The 18,532-nt window shown below is 33.9% G+C and overlaps 2 protein-coding genes across 9 annotated transcripts in view; both read right to left on the bottom strand.

Moving 5' to 3' along the window:
- The window catches only part of eea1 (early endosome antigen 1), a 45,321-nt gene extending 40,130 nt beyond the window's left edge, over positions 1-5,191 (bottom strand). For all 4 annotated transcript variants that reach the window (XR_015514833.1, XR_015514835.1, XR_015514834.1 and 1 more), the window contains exons 1-2: positions 5,026-5,191; positions 885-959 (exon numbers count right to left, since the gene is read on the bottom strand). Coding sequence is in view for 1 of the 4 variants with exons in the window: in XM_087293048.1 (XP_087149174.1) it covers positions 885-959; positions 5,026-5,049 (99 nt within the window). In the remaining 3 variants the exon portion in view is untranslated. The remainder of the gene's footprint in view (positions 1-884; positions 960-5,025) is intronic.
- Positions 5,192-7,794: 2,603 nt separating this feature from the next.
- Positions 7,795-18,532, bottom strand: part of nudt4a (nudix (nucleoside diphosphate linked moiety X)-type motif 4a) — a 43,599-nt gene continuing 32,861 nt past the window's right edge. The window contains exons 2-4 of one of the 5 annotated variants that reach the window (XM_087291674.1): positions 15,370-15,414; positions 15,092-15,179; positions 7,795-10,614 (exon numbers count right to left, since the gene is read on the bottom strand). In XM_087291674.1, the coding sequence (XP_087147800.1) occupies positions 10,406-10,614; positions 15,092-15,179; positions 15,370-15,414 (342 nt within the window). In that variant the 3' untranslated portion in view covers positions 7,795-10,405. 5 annotated transcript variants of the gene reach the window in all.

Genomic DNA, 18,532 nt, shown 5'->3' with positions numbered 1-18,532 from the left:
CCCACCTGTTCACCAAATTCCTGGCAATGTCTGACACCAGCGGATACACGTTGATAAAGCCATGCCAGGCATGAAAGCTTGACAGGCGTAGCAACCGTAACTAAGGAGGGCGGGGCTTAGCGAAGGGTCAATTGTAAGTCACTTTAGACAAAGGCCTCTAATTGACTAAATATATAAATATAAATTCTGCAAGAACAACAGTGAAATAAATCCATCTAGCACTATTACAAACAAAAATTTAAAAATAAAGGAGTTACCAGTGACATAAAAAACATTTGAATTTCACCATTCAAATTTAAATGGGGGGGGGGTGTCAAATATTAAGATTGACTGTCAAAAGTCTATGTAATTTCTTTGCGAAACTAAACATTCTGCCACAAAACAACATAATTCATCATAATTCATTCATGATTGAAAAAAAATCAGATCAGTAAAGGATGATGTTAAAGTCCGAATAAACCAACATAGCTGCAAACGTTATTATTTATTTCCAACTGAAACAGAATTTGAGATATGGGGTGGGGTTTAATTTTTGTGCGCCTCAAACAAATGGTTGGAGAGGTGTGGCTAAACATATCTCGCCCAGGCAGTCAAACTAATGTCATAAGAGAAAAAAACAATTAGAATTTGATTGAATTTTTTTTCCAATGTATTCACTTGCATTGATTATTCGTTCACCTTAAGACTAACAATGTGTTCAAGCAAATAAATATTGAACATTTTCATTTCACACAGACTTTATTTCAAGTTGAACTACCTCTTAAAAAGTATTTTGAATCCAAGACCGATATCCCTTTAACAAAAGAAATCTTTTACAGAATGAATGCAATGAGGCATTTAGGCAGTAATATGGTAGCAAGGGTTATAAATTGAATTGGGCTTACCTCTGAGGACTCATTATTCATATCAGCAGACGGCTGCTCAGACTCCGAGCTCTGAGAGCCTCCTTTCCCAGGAGTCTATATCCACAAAGATTTATGAGGAGAAAAAGCAGAGAAAGAAAAGGATTTGAGTCAGACGTCAGCTGCCATGAAACTCGTCTCATTATTTCACACAATTCAGGTCTGGCAGAGCTGATCAGGTATCTGGGCAGCCGATCAACACTGAGTGCTGCTTTGGCCCGCTCACTGCATGTCATTCACAAGGTGTAAAGGCAAGGATCCGGGGATGTGTTCTGCACGAGGACATAAGTCGGCCTGAAACGGTACACTCGGCAGGAGGCTCGTTTAACGTTTCCCTCGATCTTGGCAACCAGGAGATGCATGATGTCAAACAATACTGTTGTCTAACATTGATACGCCCTTGACATTTCATATGTGCCTACTGTCAGATCACATGATATCACTGGAAGACAAGTGGCCGGAAACTGCACTGTAATCACTTTTAGACTTCTGTAGGGATTAGTTTTGACACCTCACACTGGACTTGTTACCTTTTTTTTAAGTTAGTGTTCAAATATGCACACATCTCTACGCAAAAAGCAATATTTCAAAAATGCTAAGAATGATGTTCAAATTCTTAATTAGAGACAGGAATTCAATGAATCCAACAAAAACTTAATGCCACACCCCAAAATGTATTATAGAATTATAATTTTCTAAATTTAAATGTATTTATTATTAACATTTATTATAGAATTTATTATAGAATTATATCTTGACTTCTAAAAACCTTACTAATAACTTTAGAGCAAAAGATACTAAGATTTAAAATATTTATATTTTGTAAAATTTACATTTACATTAAGTCATTTAGCAGACGCTTTTATCCAAAGCGACTTACAAATGAGGACAAGGAAGCAATTTACACAACTATAAGAGCAACAGTGAATAAGTGCTATAGGCAAGTTTCAGGTGTGTAAAGTCTAAGAAGGAAAGCATTAGTAATGTAAGCTTTTTTTTTTTTTTTGGAGTACAGTTAGTGGTAAAGCCAGAGAGGCAATTGCAGATTATGAGGTAAAGTGGAGACTAAATAGTTAAGTTTTTAGTAATTTCTTAAAGACCGCAAGTGACACTGTCGTTGTGATGCAGAACTTAATTTTTTTAAAAATTATGTATATATATATATATATGTATGTATGTATGTCAACCTTATCAAGGAAAAAATAAGTTTTCGCCAAAATAGCAAAACCGTTTCTGCCTTTTTTGTGTAAACTTGTATTTTACGGTGCTTTAAAAATACTTAAAATTGTTTCTATCAGTGTTTTCAAACAATTATATTTGATTTTCCAAAGTCACACAAGTGGCAATTTCACATCCATAACGGAGAGATGTCACATCCATAATGACACTTTTTCCTCATAAATGCAAAAAAGTGTTAAATCAAATAAAGCAATTATGTTTGTTTCATAAAGAGCCAACTCTTATCCTTTTGATTAGCATTGTTTTTTTTTGGGTTGTGCAGTTTAATTCACAGAATTTCTACAAAGTAAGTTGTATACCATAAACTTGCAGACTTTTTTTGTCACATCCGTAACGCATGTTTATTTTTCTTCATTTAAAATATAAAAAATGTTTACAGATTGATATTTTTCTGCTCCCACAACTCTGTGGCAAGTTGTTTTGAAAAATATAAAGAGATGTTATATAATGTTAACATATACTTTCTATGCGAATTTATGCTTTGAGTTTTTACTGCAAATGTCACATCCATAACGTTGGAACTGCTCAAATATATAATATTCATTTATGAATAAAATGTCACTAATATCCAAAATAATATTAATTGTTAGAGCCCCTAGAGTTTTTGCCAATAAGATATTATTTTTTAAACAATTAGTATAATTATATTCCCCATTTCTTGTTTCTCCTTATACATTTGTTACAATTTACTGTCTAAAATTATAATAATCTAATGTTAGAACCTAAGGCTGCATGATTTGGAGAAAAAAATCGAATGGCTATTTATCTGATCAAAATTGCGATTTAAAATGCAATTTACTATAATTTCATAAAAGAGCTGCAGGTTTAAATGTGGTGGTTTTAATAGCATTAAAGAAAGACCAAGCATAATCACAAAGTACTCCACACTATGCCACTATTAATTAAAACCAATTTTCCAATAAAATTGTCAATTGTCATGACAAATTAAAAAAAATAACTACAGTATCTTAAATTTAGTTAAATTGTATATAAACCTTTACATTTAAATCGTGTTATTTATTTCATATTGATTTCATGACATTTATGGTGCTTTGACTACGCTTTCCATACATAATTCTAGTTTTATGTGCCAGCACATGAATTCTTGAATTAAAATTTGCAATTTATGGGTATATTTATATTTCCATATTATTTGTGATACAATTTTGTCCTTTAATACAAGCAGTCAGATAAATGAACTGTAATTTTACCTGCTCGAAGAAAACACTCTTTTTAAATGCATCAAACAAAACTCAAGTATATGCACAGAACAACATTAGCATTTATAGCAAATAAAGAAATGTAAATATTGTCCCGCTTGCTTTTTGAGCGTTGTCAAGCGAGTTCTTAAAGACCTGGTATTGGTCATTATGTTCCTGCACTCAACAGAAAGTCTGCGATTGGTTGTAACTGTTAGCGTGGCTCTGGCGTTATTCACTAATGAGTGACACAGATAAACAGTCTCGGTTACGTCTATAATGTGCGCTTATCACAGCTAATCCATGATAGATGTAGTGGAGAAAACTCGCTCTGCAGAGTAACACTCGTGTCTGGATTCACAAGTATCGCCATAACAGCCGAGAGAGGAGAGGAAATGTTACCTCATGCAAGCAAGTAAAAGGTCCACACAGAGAGTTTTAATTTCTCGTTTTAATTTCTCGCGCTCGCCTCCACACTTTTTTTTTTATATTTAGAATAATCGCACTTTTTCAAATCACGATTTCGGTTTAAAATCGGTCAATCATGCAGGTTTATTAGAACCCTTGGAATATTTGGCACTGTAATATCATTTATTAGAGCAATTAGAAACCCTTTATCAATGGCAAATTTTTAGCTTCTGCAATATATTTTAAACAAACATTATTACAGATCAAATAGTTCTATAATTTAATAAGGTTAAAATCAAAAGTTTAAAAGAATATCGGGTAATGCTTTTTTCACTAAAAATAATATTCTTACTTTAAACCAAATACTTTTCTTTTCTAAACAATAAGAATCATTAAAATGTCAATTTCCAAATTACAAAATGGCATAGGCATTTCCAGCATTTGTAATAGAAAAAAACGAACAGGAATAAACATTAAACATTAAAATTATTAATTAAGTCTAATATTTTTATAATATCGCCAATGTCACTATATTTGTGAGAGTTATGAGAATAAAGGCCAAATAGAAAATAAAATAATAAAACAGTGGATGAATAGTGTCATGAACTAGACCAAAAACTATACCAGAACTAGATCCTATTCTTCAGCCCACGACTATATTATGGTAAAACAAGAAGGTAAACATTCATTGATTCAATGAATTCCTGTTTCTGTCAGCACTCAGAGCTTAAAGCACATACCTGCACACCATTTCCCATGCACTCTGCATGACAAATGACAATTATTAGGACAATATCTTAAATGAATATTAAACTACAATTATGGATTGAGGAGCTTTTATGACTGCAGCAACAGGATCCGCCAAATCAGACATCTCTAAATTCATCTACTGTGAGTCACAGCATGACAGATCACTGAAAACACATTCACACCAGCTATCTCAACAAGACACACCTCTTAGAAGAAATAAACAAAGGTGACATCTTGTCATGGCCTGTCGTTAATCATAAAACGACTTATTAATGAGTAATTTGCAGAAGCAGCGTTAGCCTGCTAACTGGCTAACAGCACAGTCTGCATGTCAACGTCAACGCAAAATGACATTATCAACAATGTACTGTTTCTAAATAACTAAACACATCTGCTGCACTTTCAGTTTGAGACAGTCCTCAAAAAGCAGAAACGAAAAGTCAATATGAATCAATCTTGTACGAGGCCACCATTCAGTCAGGCCCGACGAGCAACAATCACTGAATGAACGCCTGTATTTCACTCACCATCTGTAATATTCGTCTTAACATTCTGGTCCTTTTTTAGGTCAAACTATGAAAAAAAAAGATCAAATCTAAGTTTTAGTTAATGAGGGCGTGTGTTAATATTTTGTTGTTGACACCTGCACACACACACACACTGCTGCTCCTTGTACAAGCCCACCCGTTTCCTGAAAAATCCCGCCCTTCGTCTGGTCACCGTTTTTGATGATTGGAACATTTGTGTGAGCGACTTCCAATCTGGCCAATCGTAGGCTGTCTGAATGAAGCAACATCCAATCATAAGAAAGAAAGATCGGGTCAAAGGCGGGACTTGTTGAAATGAGCGAAACAGTGACCGCACATTTTTTTAGTGGCAGTGATTCCGGAAGTATTTTCCCCATTCATTTTTTGAAACGGAAAATATTTATTAATACATTGTTTTAGGCAAAGGGAATTCAGACTTATATATATATATATATATATATATATATATATATATATATATATATATATATATATATATATATATATATATATATATATAATTATATATATATATAATATATAATATATATATAATATATATATTATATATATATATATATATATATATATATATATATATATATATATATAGAATTATATATATATATAATATATAATATATATATAATATATATATTATATATATATATATATATATATATATATATATATATATATATAAATATATATATAATATATATATTATATATATATATATATATAAATATATATATAATATATATATTATATATATATATATATATATATATATACATATATATATATATATAAATATATATATATATATATATATATATATATATATATATATATAAATTTTCTCAATATTTTTTAATATAATAATTTTTATATTTTCTATATATTTTAAAAATATATTTTATTTTATTAATTGTAATAATTGAATTTGTGTTGTTGTCATTATTAATTAATTTTTTTCCACATACGCCATAGAACAATTTCAGTCCCTTTAAGTGCCTGTGCTGCACACAAAGGTTTTTGACCCAGTGGCCTTCCAAATTGAAATATCCTTTTCAACTAAATATCATGATGTTTGTACACAATCTTTCATCAAAATGTTTATGCAAAGTATATTCAATATAATATTCACCTGACAAAAGTCTTATCATCAATCCCAGTTGTAAGAGCAACAAATAATAACTTGACTTCTAGTTTATCATTTGGGAAAGTGGCAGAAGGTAGATTTTTTCCGATGAATTATCTGTTGAACTGCATCCCAATCATCACAAATACTGCAGAAGACCTAATGGAACCTGCATGGACCCAAGATTCTTACAGAAATCAGTCAAGTTTGGTGAAGGATAAATCATGGTTTGGGGTTACATTCAGCATAGGGGGCGTGTGAGAGATCTGCAGAGTGGATGGCAACATCAACAGCCTGAGGAATCAAGACATTTGTGCTGCCCATTACATTACAAACCACAAGAGAGGACAAATTCTTCAGCAGGATAGCGCTCCTCATACTTCAGCCTCCACATCAAAGTTCCTGAAAGCAAAGAAGGTCAAGATGCTCCAGGATTGGCCAGACCAGTAGCCAGAAATGAACATTCTTGAGCATGGTTGGGGTAAGATGGAGGAGAAGGCATTGAAGATGAATCTAAAGAATCTTGATGAACTCTGGGAGTCCTGCAAAAACGCTTTCTTTACCATTCCAGATGACTTTATTAAGAAGATATTTGAGTCATTGCAGAGATGTATGGATGCAGTCGTCCAAGCTCGTGCAAGTCATGCACAATATTAATTCTTTTCCCACTGCAGCATGACTTTATATTCAACACAGTACATTACTTCTTTTAAGTGACAAGACTTTTGTCTAAGCAAACTCAGACCTTACTATCCTAATTATTCAAAAATGGCATGATCATATTTTATTTTGGTAAATAAGAGTGATCTAAAGGACTTTGCCTTTTATAAGCCACTTCTAATACCAAATTATTAACCAGAAGTCAAGTTATCATCTATTGTTCCTAAAACTTGGATAGATGACAAGACCTTTGTCAGGTAATGTAGCTAATCCAGATGTACATAATAGATGCTACTGTGCTTGTTGACAAATTGACATGGTCAAATTTTACATTTTGGCTTTTCATATAATTCCCTCAAATTTATAATTATTTATTCCCTTGTTGTATAGTTATATCTAAATAAAAAAAGCTAATCAGTTTAACATTGACACAAGTAAATTATAGAAACAAATACTTAACAAACAGGTAAACAAATTGGTACTAAAATTAGAACCAAGTCATAGCCCCAGTAAACATATAATTTGATTTAAGAGCTCTATATGAAGGATAATGTGACTTCCTTGTTGAAAAATACATCTCCTGTAAAAACGTCAAATCTTGGTCTGCTTTGTTTTCACCCCAACCAATTTAAAGGAAAGATAGGCTAAATTTAGCAAAATAATAAATAAATCCTGTGGTACAATACAAAATACTTCCTATGTTTTAACAACATCACAAGAAGCTGATATTTATGCCTTCAGGACAGGACCTGTCACATCATGTTCCAAGAAAAGCCTGCCTTTTTTTCTTCAATATATATATATATATTTCCACCATATTTACTAAACAAACTTGTTTTGTTATTTAATTTTTACACAGATAAGTTATCATAAAACGTATTTAACATCCCAACTTCAACCTTTACCTCACAAGCTTGATGTTTCGTTCCACCCAAAACCACAATCAGCTCAATGTACAGTAATCATTCTGACTTTGGAACTCAGAGAAAGAGTTTATTTTGTTTACAAGATTTCAAGGTAATCATTATCATTTTGTTCTTATTTTTCAAAGACAAGCACAAAATAAAGAAGAAGTCCTTTTTGTTGAATCATTTTGTGGACATTTTTATCATCTTTTTAAATATTCAACAGTGTTCACTAAGCCTCACCGATAAACAAGAGATGTCTGTATTTTCTAAAGCGCAATTCTTTGTCTAAAACAAACTGTGAGACTCGTAATCATCACTAGATAAACTAGGCAAAAACTGACTTTTTGTCTTTTAATATTAAAACATATTTACAACCTAACATGCGATCTCCTCTCTGAAGAAAGATAATGCTTGTTTATCATTTACAGTTTTAATAAAACAGTTTGGCCACATATTCCATCCAATTAAAAAAAGAATAAATCCATCCTTACAAAAAGGCATAATGGAACATTTAAAGAGGCCTCAAAAGAGAAACATATTATGCACAATTAAATAAACTTCCTCCTCGGTTATTTAAAGGGATAGTTGACGGTTGGTTCATTTAGTCAAGCCATTCCAAATTTAGGTGACTTTTTTCTTCAGCAAAAAATTGATGAAGATGTTATTTTAACTAAAATCGTGGTGCTTGGTGACTCTTAAAATGCGAGCCAACATTAATATATATTCATAAACATACTTATGTACATATTTGAATATATAAGCTCAACAAAAATGTATATTTGTGGTTCCTAATGATACCTTCCCAACACGCACTCAATGTCATAATAAGCTATTTTATGTTAGATTTAGTTTTCCTAGAGATGGGCTGTGGCTTGAAGGGCATCCGCTGCATTAAAAACTTGCTGGATGAGTTGGCGGTTCAATCGGCTGTGGCGACCCCGGATTAATAAAGGGACTAAGCCGACAAGAAAACGAATGAATGAATGTTAGATTTAGGTTATGACGTCAGGTGAACAAAATTCAATGTCTAGTCAGTGACTAAGGACAACATTATTTTGATGTCCAATAAGGGCGTGAAATGACGTCATATTGAGGTCCAATACTGACATTCATTCATCAGCTATGGCAACCAACGTCTGATAGACGTCATACTGGTAATGCTCACACAGCAACATCACTATATGTTATTATTTCATTGATTTTAGGCCGGACGTTGGTCATTGACATCAGCCTGACACTGAGTTCTGATGTAAACCCGATGTTCATTTCCAAACAAAAGCAAATGTCCCACAATGTTGGGGTACAACGTCAATCTGACGTCATCTGTGCCTGCTGGGTTGTGGCCTTATGAAGTGAAACAATTTTTACCTCAGTATATTGTCAAGAGCCAAAGGGAATAATTTTGTTTAGCCTGTATTTGTATTTTGACAGTTTTTTTTTTTTTCGATGAAGATATTTTGAAGAATGCTGAAAACAACTATTGACATCAATAATAGGATTGCACTGGCAAAGTAGTATTGGCTTGCATTTTATAAATCAACCAGCATTTCATCATTAAAAGATTATTTTATGTTACTGAATAAAAAAAAAAAAAACATCACTTACATTTTGGATGGCCTAAAAGTGTGAGTAATTAACTGCTGATTTGAATATTTTGGGTGAACCTTCCCTTTAAATTTCCAAGATTGAGTTACTGATAATGTGAATTATTCATATAACTACATATTGCATTTCTGTGGCATTTAGAAAACACTATAGTTTGACAAAATATATTACGGTTAACATCGGGTGTGTTGCCTTTTCTTTGTTTTTCTGAAATATTCAGAATATCGCTCCAGGCAACATAAACAGCATAACATTCCATAGTCTTATTAATATTATTTTTTTGATCACATTTTACCATGCTGTCTTAAAGAGACGATGGCTCAGAAGTAGTTCTTCTGCTTGTCAGGATGGAAAACTAAACGTTCATGTGCAAAAAGAAAGTAGGATCATCAGATTGCACCTTTTAATGTTGCAAATTCACATTTAAGACCAAACTGTGAAACGACCTTCAACTTCACAGCATGTTAAACCTATATTACAGGTAGATTTCTGTGATGAAGGCATCTAATATACTCAAAAGCAGCCCAAATCCTCTTTTAGACTATTTACATATAATATAATTCATGATTTTGATGTTTTGACTTGATTTTACGTTCCTATTTTGTTCTTTATGAACACCCTAACAAGAATGCCTAGTTATCTATTAGATATAAATAGACAGCATTTCAAAAGACCCTTTCTAAACAGCAATCAATCAACCCTTGGCACATCACCACCATCCTTTTTCTTCTTCTTCCACTTAAATCCATCTATGAAAAAATATATTCAAAATGTCCATTAATACTTAACACTTCACTTCACATATACCTTCCAACAACTCTGCTTTGTTTGGCTTGAAATGCACATTTAGAAATGAAAGGAAGATAAAGAGAGAGAAAAAAATTATGAAAATAACCATCCTGGTTCTTATTGACCCAGAAACTTGCAGGCGTTTCACAACAAGCCTTTGGTTTCTACACTTTAAAAAAAGTTTCAAATAGTAAACATTGAAATGATACATGCATAAGTGTCTCTTTCCAGTCTGAGGATGGTTTCCCTTGCGTGTTTGGCTCTGCTGGTAGTTCTATCTGTGCAAGCGGGTCAGTCCGCAGTCGTGTGAGGCCGTCTGGCGGAGGCTGGCGTTGTCGTCTGTGTTCATCGTCGGCTCCTGGGTGTTGCCGTTTGTGGGGCCGCAGCGAGGAGTGAGTTTGCGAAGATATTCTGCGTGGAATGGTTTGTGGCACTGTAGCACCCGGATGGCCTCGTCAATCTTGAACCATTTCCGTTTGCGACCTGGAAAACATTAGATTTTAGAGTACTTTAATTATTTGACATTCTTGATGCATAAAGTACAGTACTAACTTACAGTGGGGGAACATATCATGTTTTGTCTAGGGATTAATATTTCTAAAGGAGCTGTTGACATGGAAGTGAACCAGATTTAGGTAAAAACCCAAACAATACAAACATAAAAATAAAACAAAACGAATCTGAAAAATTAGTTATGTATAATCACAATAAAATGGCACAAGGAGAAAGTACTGAACTACTGAAACACATTGAATAATACTTTATATAAAAGGCTTTCTTTAATAACGGCAGCTTAAAGATGCCTTTTATTTGGAGAATGAAGTCACATGTATTGCTCAGGTGTAAGTTTTTCACAGACTTCAACAGTGTAAAAATCTAGATGGTTCCGTGAGTCTCGTCTACCAAACATGAGCTTTAATTTGTATTTTATATTGGATTCAAGTCAGGTGATTGGCTGGGCCATTCCACAGCTTGATTTTCTTTCACTGAAAGCATTTGAGAATTTCCTTGGCTGTGTTTTGGATCATTGTCAAGCTGAATTGTTCACCCTGGTTTCATCTTCATCATCCTGGTAATGTAGATGTTGGACTGAAGCAGCTAATATTCATTTACACTGATGAATGGCAGAGGGTTGCTGAAGAACTACTGAGGGATTTCAGCTGCTGTCTGGGCTTGCATTGCCTTTCTACAGCTCCCTTTCTTCATGTGTTCATGTGTTATATATATATATATATATATATATATATATATATATATATATACACACATTTTTTTTCATGAAATACTAGCTGTTTAGATTATTTGTGATCATTTGTTTTGTTTTCAAAAATAACACGATCAATTTGCTTATTCAGCAAAACATGTATATTTTAAAGCACCTTCAATACTAAACCGAACATTAAACATAAATAATAAATACATTTTTCAGCTACTCAGTTCTAGTTAGCCACCAATATTTGTATTGTTTAAAAAACATTTAAAATTAACTTAAGAATTAACTTCTCAAATAGTACCATTAAAACATTTGATGCAATTCTTTATGGTGACCAAGACTTAGATTTTTTTTTTTCAAAATTAGTTAACACTGAAGCCAACATTAAATATTTCCAATATATAAATTTTTTTTATTTTTTAGCTATACTAAATCTTTAGTTAAAAGTTGTACTGTTCAGAGGACATCTTGGACTCTCTAGTGTTATGTCATTTGATTGGCTGGCATGCTAGGAACCACTTCTTACACTGCATATAAAATGGCCGACATACAAAATAGCACATTTTATGGGAAGGAGAGAGGTATGTAAAATTGAGCTTTTTAAATGTTTTATTATTACATATATATATTTGTTTATCAACGTGTCAGGAACAATCCGTATAGCTTTTAAAGCTGTTAACTTGTTTTTGTTTCAAAACATCATAATTTTTTAAATGTCCAGTTAGTGGACACCAGGACCATCTTAATGTAATTAATGACTGCATGTTGTAGGGGCAGAACTGAAGCAAAGAGGATTCCTTATAAGATAGTTGAGGGAGACTCTGACTTAGAGTCTGACAATCAGACAATTAGAGAATTAAAGACCATTAGAGAATGACTATCAGTTTTAAATCGCTTTTATGTTAAATTTATTTTGTATTAACATCACTTCTTTTTTTTTCTTTTTCTTCTTTTTTCTTTCATACTAAACTGTTTCAGGAATTTCTATACAAAAAGAAAAACGGCTTTTGTTTTGTTTTTGTTACATTAATATTGGATTAATATCCCTTTACAGATATATCCTGTACAGTTTTGTTGTCTGAGTGGTGGTCGTTTCTATCTAAAATGGTCCTGTGGTCCACTACAGTGGACATGCTGTAAAATTAAAAATAAAAACAAAATGTAAAAACTCTAAATTGTAGAATTTGTTTAACCCAAAGGATGTAGGAAATCACAGAAAAAAAAGAAAGAATTTCTTTGGGTCTCAGGAGGATATTTGGTCTGAATTTATCATATTTTTATTTGAATATATGGTAACACTTTACAATAAGGTTCATTAGTTAATGCATTTATTAACATGAACTAATCATGAACAACACATGTACAGCATTTATTAATCATAATTGAACATTAACTAATGCTTTATTAACATCCAAGTCCATGCTTGTTAACATTAGTTAATGCACCATGAGTTAACATGAACTAACAATGAACAACTGTATTTTCATTAACTAACGTTAACTAGCATGAACAAATACAGTAGTAAATGTGTTGTTCACTGTTTGTTCATGTTAGTAAATGCATTAATTAACATTAACTAATGAACCTTATTGTAAAGTGTGACCGAATATATAAACATGACAAAATCTGCAATATACTGTACATTAAACACTGAAAACCAGGATTAATTATTTGACAACATAAATGAAAATAGTATATTCTGTTCAATGCCTAAGGTAATTAAAAACTAATTATCAAACTACTTCTGACTTGCTGACATTAAATACACTTATAATATAATATAATATAATATAATATAATATAATATAATATAATATAATATAATATAATATAATATAATATAATATAATATAATACAATACAATACAATATAAAATAAAATAATATAATATAATATAATATAATATAATATAATATAATATAATATAATATAACATAGTAGGGCGACGCAGTGGCGCATTAGGTAGTGCTGTCACCTCACAAAAAGAAGGTCGCTGATTCGAGCCTCAGTTGGGTCAGTTGGTGTTTCTGTGTGGAGTTTGCATGTTCTCCCTGCATTCGCGTGGGTTTCCTCCGTGTGCTCCGGTTTCCCCCACAGTCCGAAGACATGTGGTTCAGGGGAATTGGTAGGTTAAATTGTCCATAGTGTATGAATGTGAATGAGTGTGTGTGAGTGTTTCCCAGAGATGGGTTGCAGCTGTATAGGTATTCGTTGCGTAAAAACGTGCTGGATAAGTTGGCGGTTCATTCCGCTGTGGTGACCCCGAAATAATAAAGTAACTAAGCGACAAAGAAAATTAATGAATGAATATGTAGTAACTAATATAATATAATATTTGCAGGTGAGGTGTGCTGTGAGGTGTGCTGTTTCCGTTCTTTTACACATTCACTCATTTTACAAAAAAGTGATTTATCAGGTATGTTTTATACAAAAAATGGTATAATCCAAATGTACAAAACTATCCTCCAATAAAAGCAGCAAACAACATTTTCCTCTTCATTAAGTTCCTACCAAGATCAGTATCATCATCATTAAACAGACACGAAGCTGGATTAGCGATGCTGACAGTTTAAAGACTTGCTGCTGTCCGTTTTAAAAATGCACCACTTTATTTAAATCCAGTACAAAAGGTCAACTTCACGGTGAACTTGTCAGACGTCGGTCTGTATAAGCATCTGCCTGACAAACATTCCTCTGTATTTATAGTCCCCAAAAGTGTCTCTCACAAAGTGCTGAAACTCAAACATTCACCTTAAGCACTTTAAAAAAAACATCACACATGCACCGAGGTTAAAAGTCACCGCTCTGACAATCAGATTATTGAACTTGCTTTGCATTCCGCTCAGCCTCAGTCAAGTAAACTCATTTCCTTTGTGTGTATTGAGGTTATGATGCCCTATTTGGCAGCCGAATCTACGGTACGGGCAGAGCGAGGCCAGCGATAGGGGAGTGTAGTGACGCTAACTGGAAAACAACTGTGCCCCTGTGAACAAACTTCACTCTATTTATACGGCTGCTGGGAGTGAAGGATTACCTGTTTTTTTCTTTCCTCGCCATCTACAAATAGTGCAAGTTTTGAATTGCGCTGTCTGTGGACGAGTGTTATTATTGTGTATCCTTCCTGACAACTAAAAATGCAGTAAGTAGACGCTCTTTTAAGCAGGCTAATCCACATGGCCGCTCTTGTATCTGTGATAGCTTTAGAAAACAGTTACATAAATCCCCATATTTGCAGCTGCTTTACAGATCAGCAGTTGCGTCTTATGAAAAGAAATGAGCTGGTTATGATAAGCCTGCCGATTTAAAACGGTTTAAATTCTGCCCAGTTAGCAGACTAAGCTGTAAGCAGACAAATGCTATTGATTTGCTGCAGACCTGTGAAGAGGTCACTTTGTTGCAGGTGAACGTCTCTGGAGGTCTCGATTAACATAAAAGCAGTCAATGCCACCTGTGTGCTTTATTTTAAGTGCCAAATTTGAGGAAAACAGGTTCTTTGTTGGCTGTGTGGCTCACCACAGATGCCTTGTGAAATAAAACGCAATTTAGATTAAATTAAATGCTTACAGAATAAAAGTATTTGTTTTAAAATACTGTATTACTTATTTAATATGTCATTTTATATGCCTGTTCATCAGTTTACTGGAACTAAGGCTGAGATTCCAGAACTTTAATTCAGTCAATTATTTGAAGTGATTTGTATTTTCATAACAACACTGAATGCAGTCTGGCATTTCATATCAACTCACCAATATTGACTGAGTCCTCCCAGTCTTCCAGTGTCTCTGTAACAGTAAGCACATACACATAGGTCCGATGCTTGCTGTCCTGGTTCTGCTGTACAGAATGAGAAATATAAAGTTATCACATGGCATGTTTAAAACATAGGAAAACGAGCACTGAGAAGGTGTGAAGATGAGATATTTATGAATGTTTATGAAATAAAGCCTTGTTTATTGAAGTATCAGTGACGTGCTAAGAGCTGAACTAGCGTCTTACTTTATATAAGCCAGTTTGGCAGCCTTACCTCAAACACCCCCAGTAGCCTGCCAAGGGTGCCCCTCACTCCAGCCTGTTTAAGCAGATAGAGACATGGAAAAAGCATCAGAGAGACTCGCGTCATTCCCTACACACAAGCCTTTTCAGTTTTAAATAACGTTGAGGTCTCAAAGTATAAATCATACATAAATATTCAAAGTATAAATCATACATAAATATTACTCAACTAAATAACAAAACCCCTCAAATATCTAACCTCTTTCGATATATTTTAGTTTTCAATGATTATGTAATCTGATTGTAACAGTAAAGCGAATCTCCCATTTGCACATAACCCAAAGGTGCTCTATTGAATTGAAATCTGGTGACTTCGGGGGCCATTTGAGTAAGGTGAACTCATCGTCATGTTCAAGAAACCGGTTTGAGATGATTTGAGCTTTGTGGCATAACGTGTTATCCCTCTTGAAACAGATATCATAACATGTGCATGGGTTCACTGTGGTCATAAAGGAATGGACATTGTCAGTGACAATACTCCGGTGAACTGTGAAGTTTCAACAACACTCAACTGATTCTTATGGTGTGTTCAAGTACTGTATATCAAATAAATCATATTTTATTTAAAAGTAAAGGTTTTCTTTTTACCTCCAAATTTCTGAGTTGAGGGTGTGTCAGTGAAAACCATTGCAAAATCAAATAGAAGTCAAAATAATATAAAAAGTATATACATACATACATACATACACACACACACACACACACACACACACACACACACACACACACACACACACACACACATATATATATATATATATATATATATATATATATATATATATATATATATATATATATATATATATATATATATATATATATATATATATATATATATATAATTATGCAAAATTCATGGATGCATAGTCAACCTCAGTGGGTTGTGAGTGACAAACACAATTGATTTGAATTAGTTAGTGTATTTTCCTGATAACTCCATCTTGTGCCAACAAAAGTGACTCAAACACGCTTGACATTGTCATTACGACTTGCCAACCTATCAGTAAGAAAGTTCCAGAGTTGAACACAGCATCAAAGTGAGCCAAAACCTTTTCTCATACCACATTAGATCACCAGCAAACTAAATCACTGGTTTTCTAATATTCTGCTTTCTAGTTTTGGTAAACCGGACTCAATTGTAGCCTAATTTTCTAGTTTCTAGTTGACCAGAGTGGCATCTGTTTTGCCTTTTTCTGCTGTAACTTCTCTGCTTCAAGGTTTGACCCAATCTTTTGACTTTTAAAAATTCTCATCAGCAGACCTTAGTTGTAACAAGTGATTATTTGCCGTTTAGCTTAAACCAGCTAGGCCATTATCCTCTGACAACAACAATCCATGAAACTGACACTCGCTGTTTTTTCCGCAGCTCTGCACAGTTTTGCCCCAAACCTATATCAACACACAGCTGATCCAAATAATCGTGGTGTTCAAAAGAGTCATGAACACCTTCAATGGTTGAATCAGCTGCAAGGTTGGAGTAAAACTGTAAAGCTCCGGCCCTCAAGAAATTGAGTTTGACACCTATGCCCTAAACCCTATAGAGATTGGACACATTTCAAGGTCCCAGTAGACCTGTTTCTGAACTGTTTGAACATTAATAGATCAACATGCCAACATGCCAACTCATGCAAATGAGTTGCTGCCGTGTGATTGGCTGATTAGAAATGTGCATTACTAAACAATTGAACATGTGTACCTAACAAAGTGGCCAGTGAGAAAAGATCCCGAATGCAATAAAACATTTTTTAAAAAAAAATTACTTTGGCTGTGACATAAGCTACAGCATGATTCTATCAGCAGCTTAACAAGATGATGAACACACCGAATTTCTGGAACCATACCAGCTGACGTTGACACGTCAGGCCAAAACATTAGCCTGGCTCACTGATCCAGGAGACCTGAGCCGCATGTTTCCATAACACAGGAGATCCCCGGACAACATAATGCTCACAAGGGAACATCATGTCTTCATTCAGACACTGCGAAATGCACCAACCAACCCGAGCTATCCTGGAAAATTGGGTTGATACGACCACTCGCGATCAAATCTGACAAACAACAGTGGGCAATTTCAGAAACTATGAGATATTTAGTCTATTTAAAACGCCCTGAGTGTGTTTCTGTCATCTCTGTGTATCCTGATCTGACACTGTCACATGACATGTGCATGGCCTTAGACAAACCCTGAAAATAAACAACTTTTGTTATGCTATAGCTGGAAAAGGACCAATTGTTTACCCATTTGACAATGTCAATTGTCATTTTAAAGCATTAACCCTATTATAAGAAATTCACTTTTTAAGATGTGTTTGATATGGCGACACAGTAGGTAGTGCTGACGCCTAACAGCAAGAAGGTCGCTGGTTTGAGCCTCTGCTGGGTCAGTTGGTGTTTAATATGTTCTCCCTGTGTTCATGTGGGTGTCCTCTGAGTGCTCCGGTTTCCCCCACAGTCCAAAACACATGCGGTTCAGGTGAATTGGGTAGGCTATATTGTCCGTTGTGTATGAGTGTGAATGAGTGTGTGTGGATGTTTCCCAGAGATGGGTTGCGGCTGGGAGGGCATTAGCTGCGTAAAAAAACATGCTGGTTAGTTTGTCAGTTCATTCTGCTGTGGTGATCCCAGATTAATAAAGGGACTAAGCCGAAAAGAAAATGAATGAATGATGTGTTTGATGTGTGTGTGTGTGTGTGTGTGTGTGTAACCATACAGCCTATAATGGTACAAATTCACCCAGCCTTTTTTCATAAATCCCCCTAAATCATAAACAGCATTACCAAAATGCACAGTAAGAGATAAGCAACAGTAGTGAAGCCTCTACATGACTGTTGACTATTTTTGAAGGATGCAGCAATACCAACACTTGCTCTAACTTCAAGTTTAATCAGTCTTATTCCAGAAGAACTGCATTAATTTATATCCATTCAGATAGGTCCTTCCTTAGTCAGTCTTAAAATTCCTCTTTATATTATTCTGCTTTGCTTCTGGTAATTTCTCGTTTTTGGCTTCATCTTTTTGTCATTTCTGGAGTTTCAGAAAAATGTGTACAGACTCCGACCCTCACTTTTTTTCTGGGAAAGGGGAGAGATAGAGCTTATTTGCATTTAAAGATACACACACAAATTTGATAC

This window comes from Danio rerio, chromosome 18, assembly GCF_052040795.2.
Source record: "Danio rerio strain M-AB ecotype USA chromosome 18, GRCz13ab, whole genome shotgun sequence".
Taxonomy (NCBI): Eukaryota; Metazoa; Chordata; class Actinopteri; order Cypriniformes; family Danionidae; genus Danio; species Danio rerio.
Note: the sequence above shows the minus strand (reverse complement) of the source record. Positions and strands in the feature narration are given on the sequence as shown.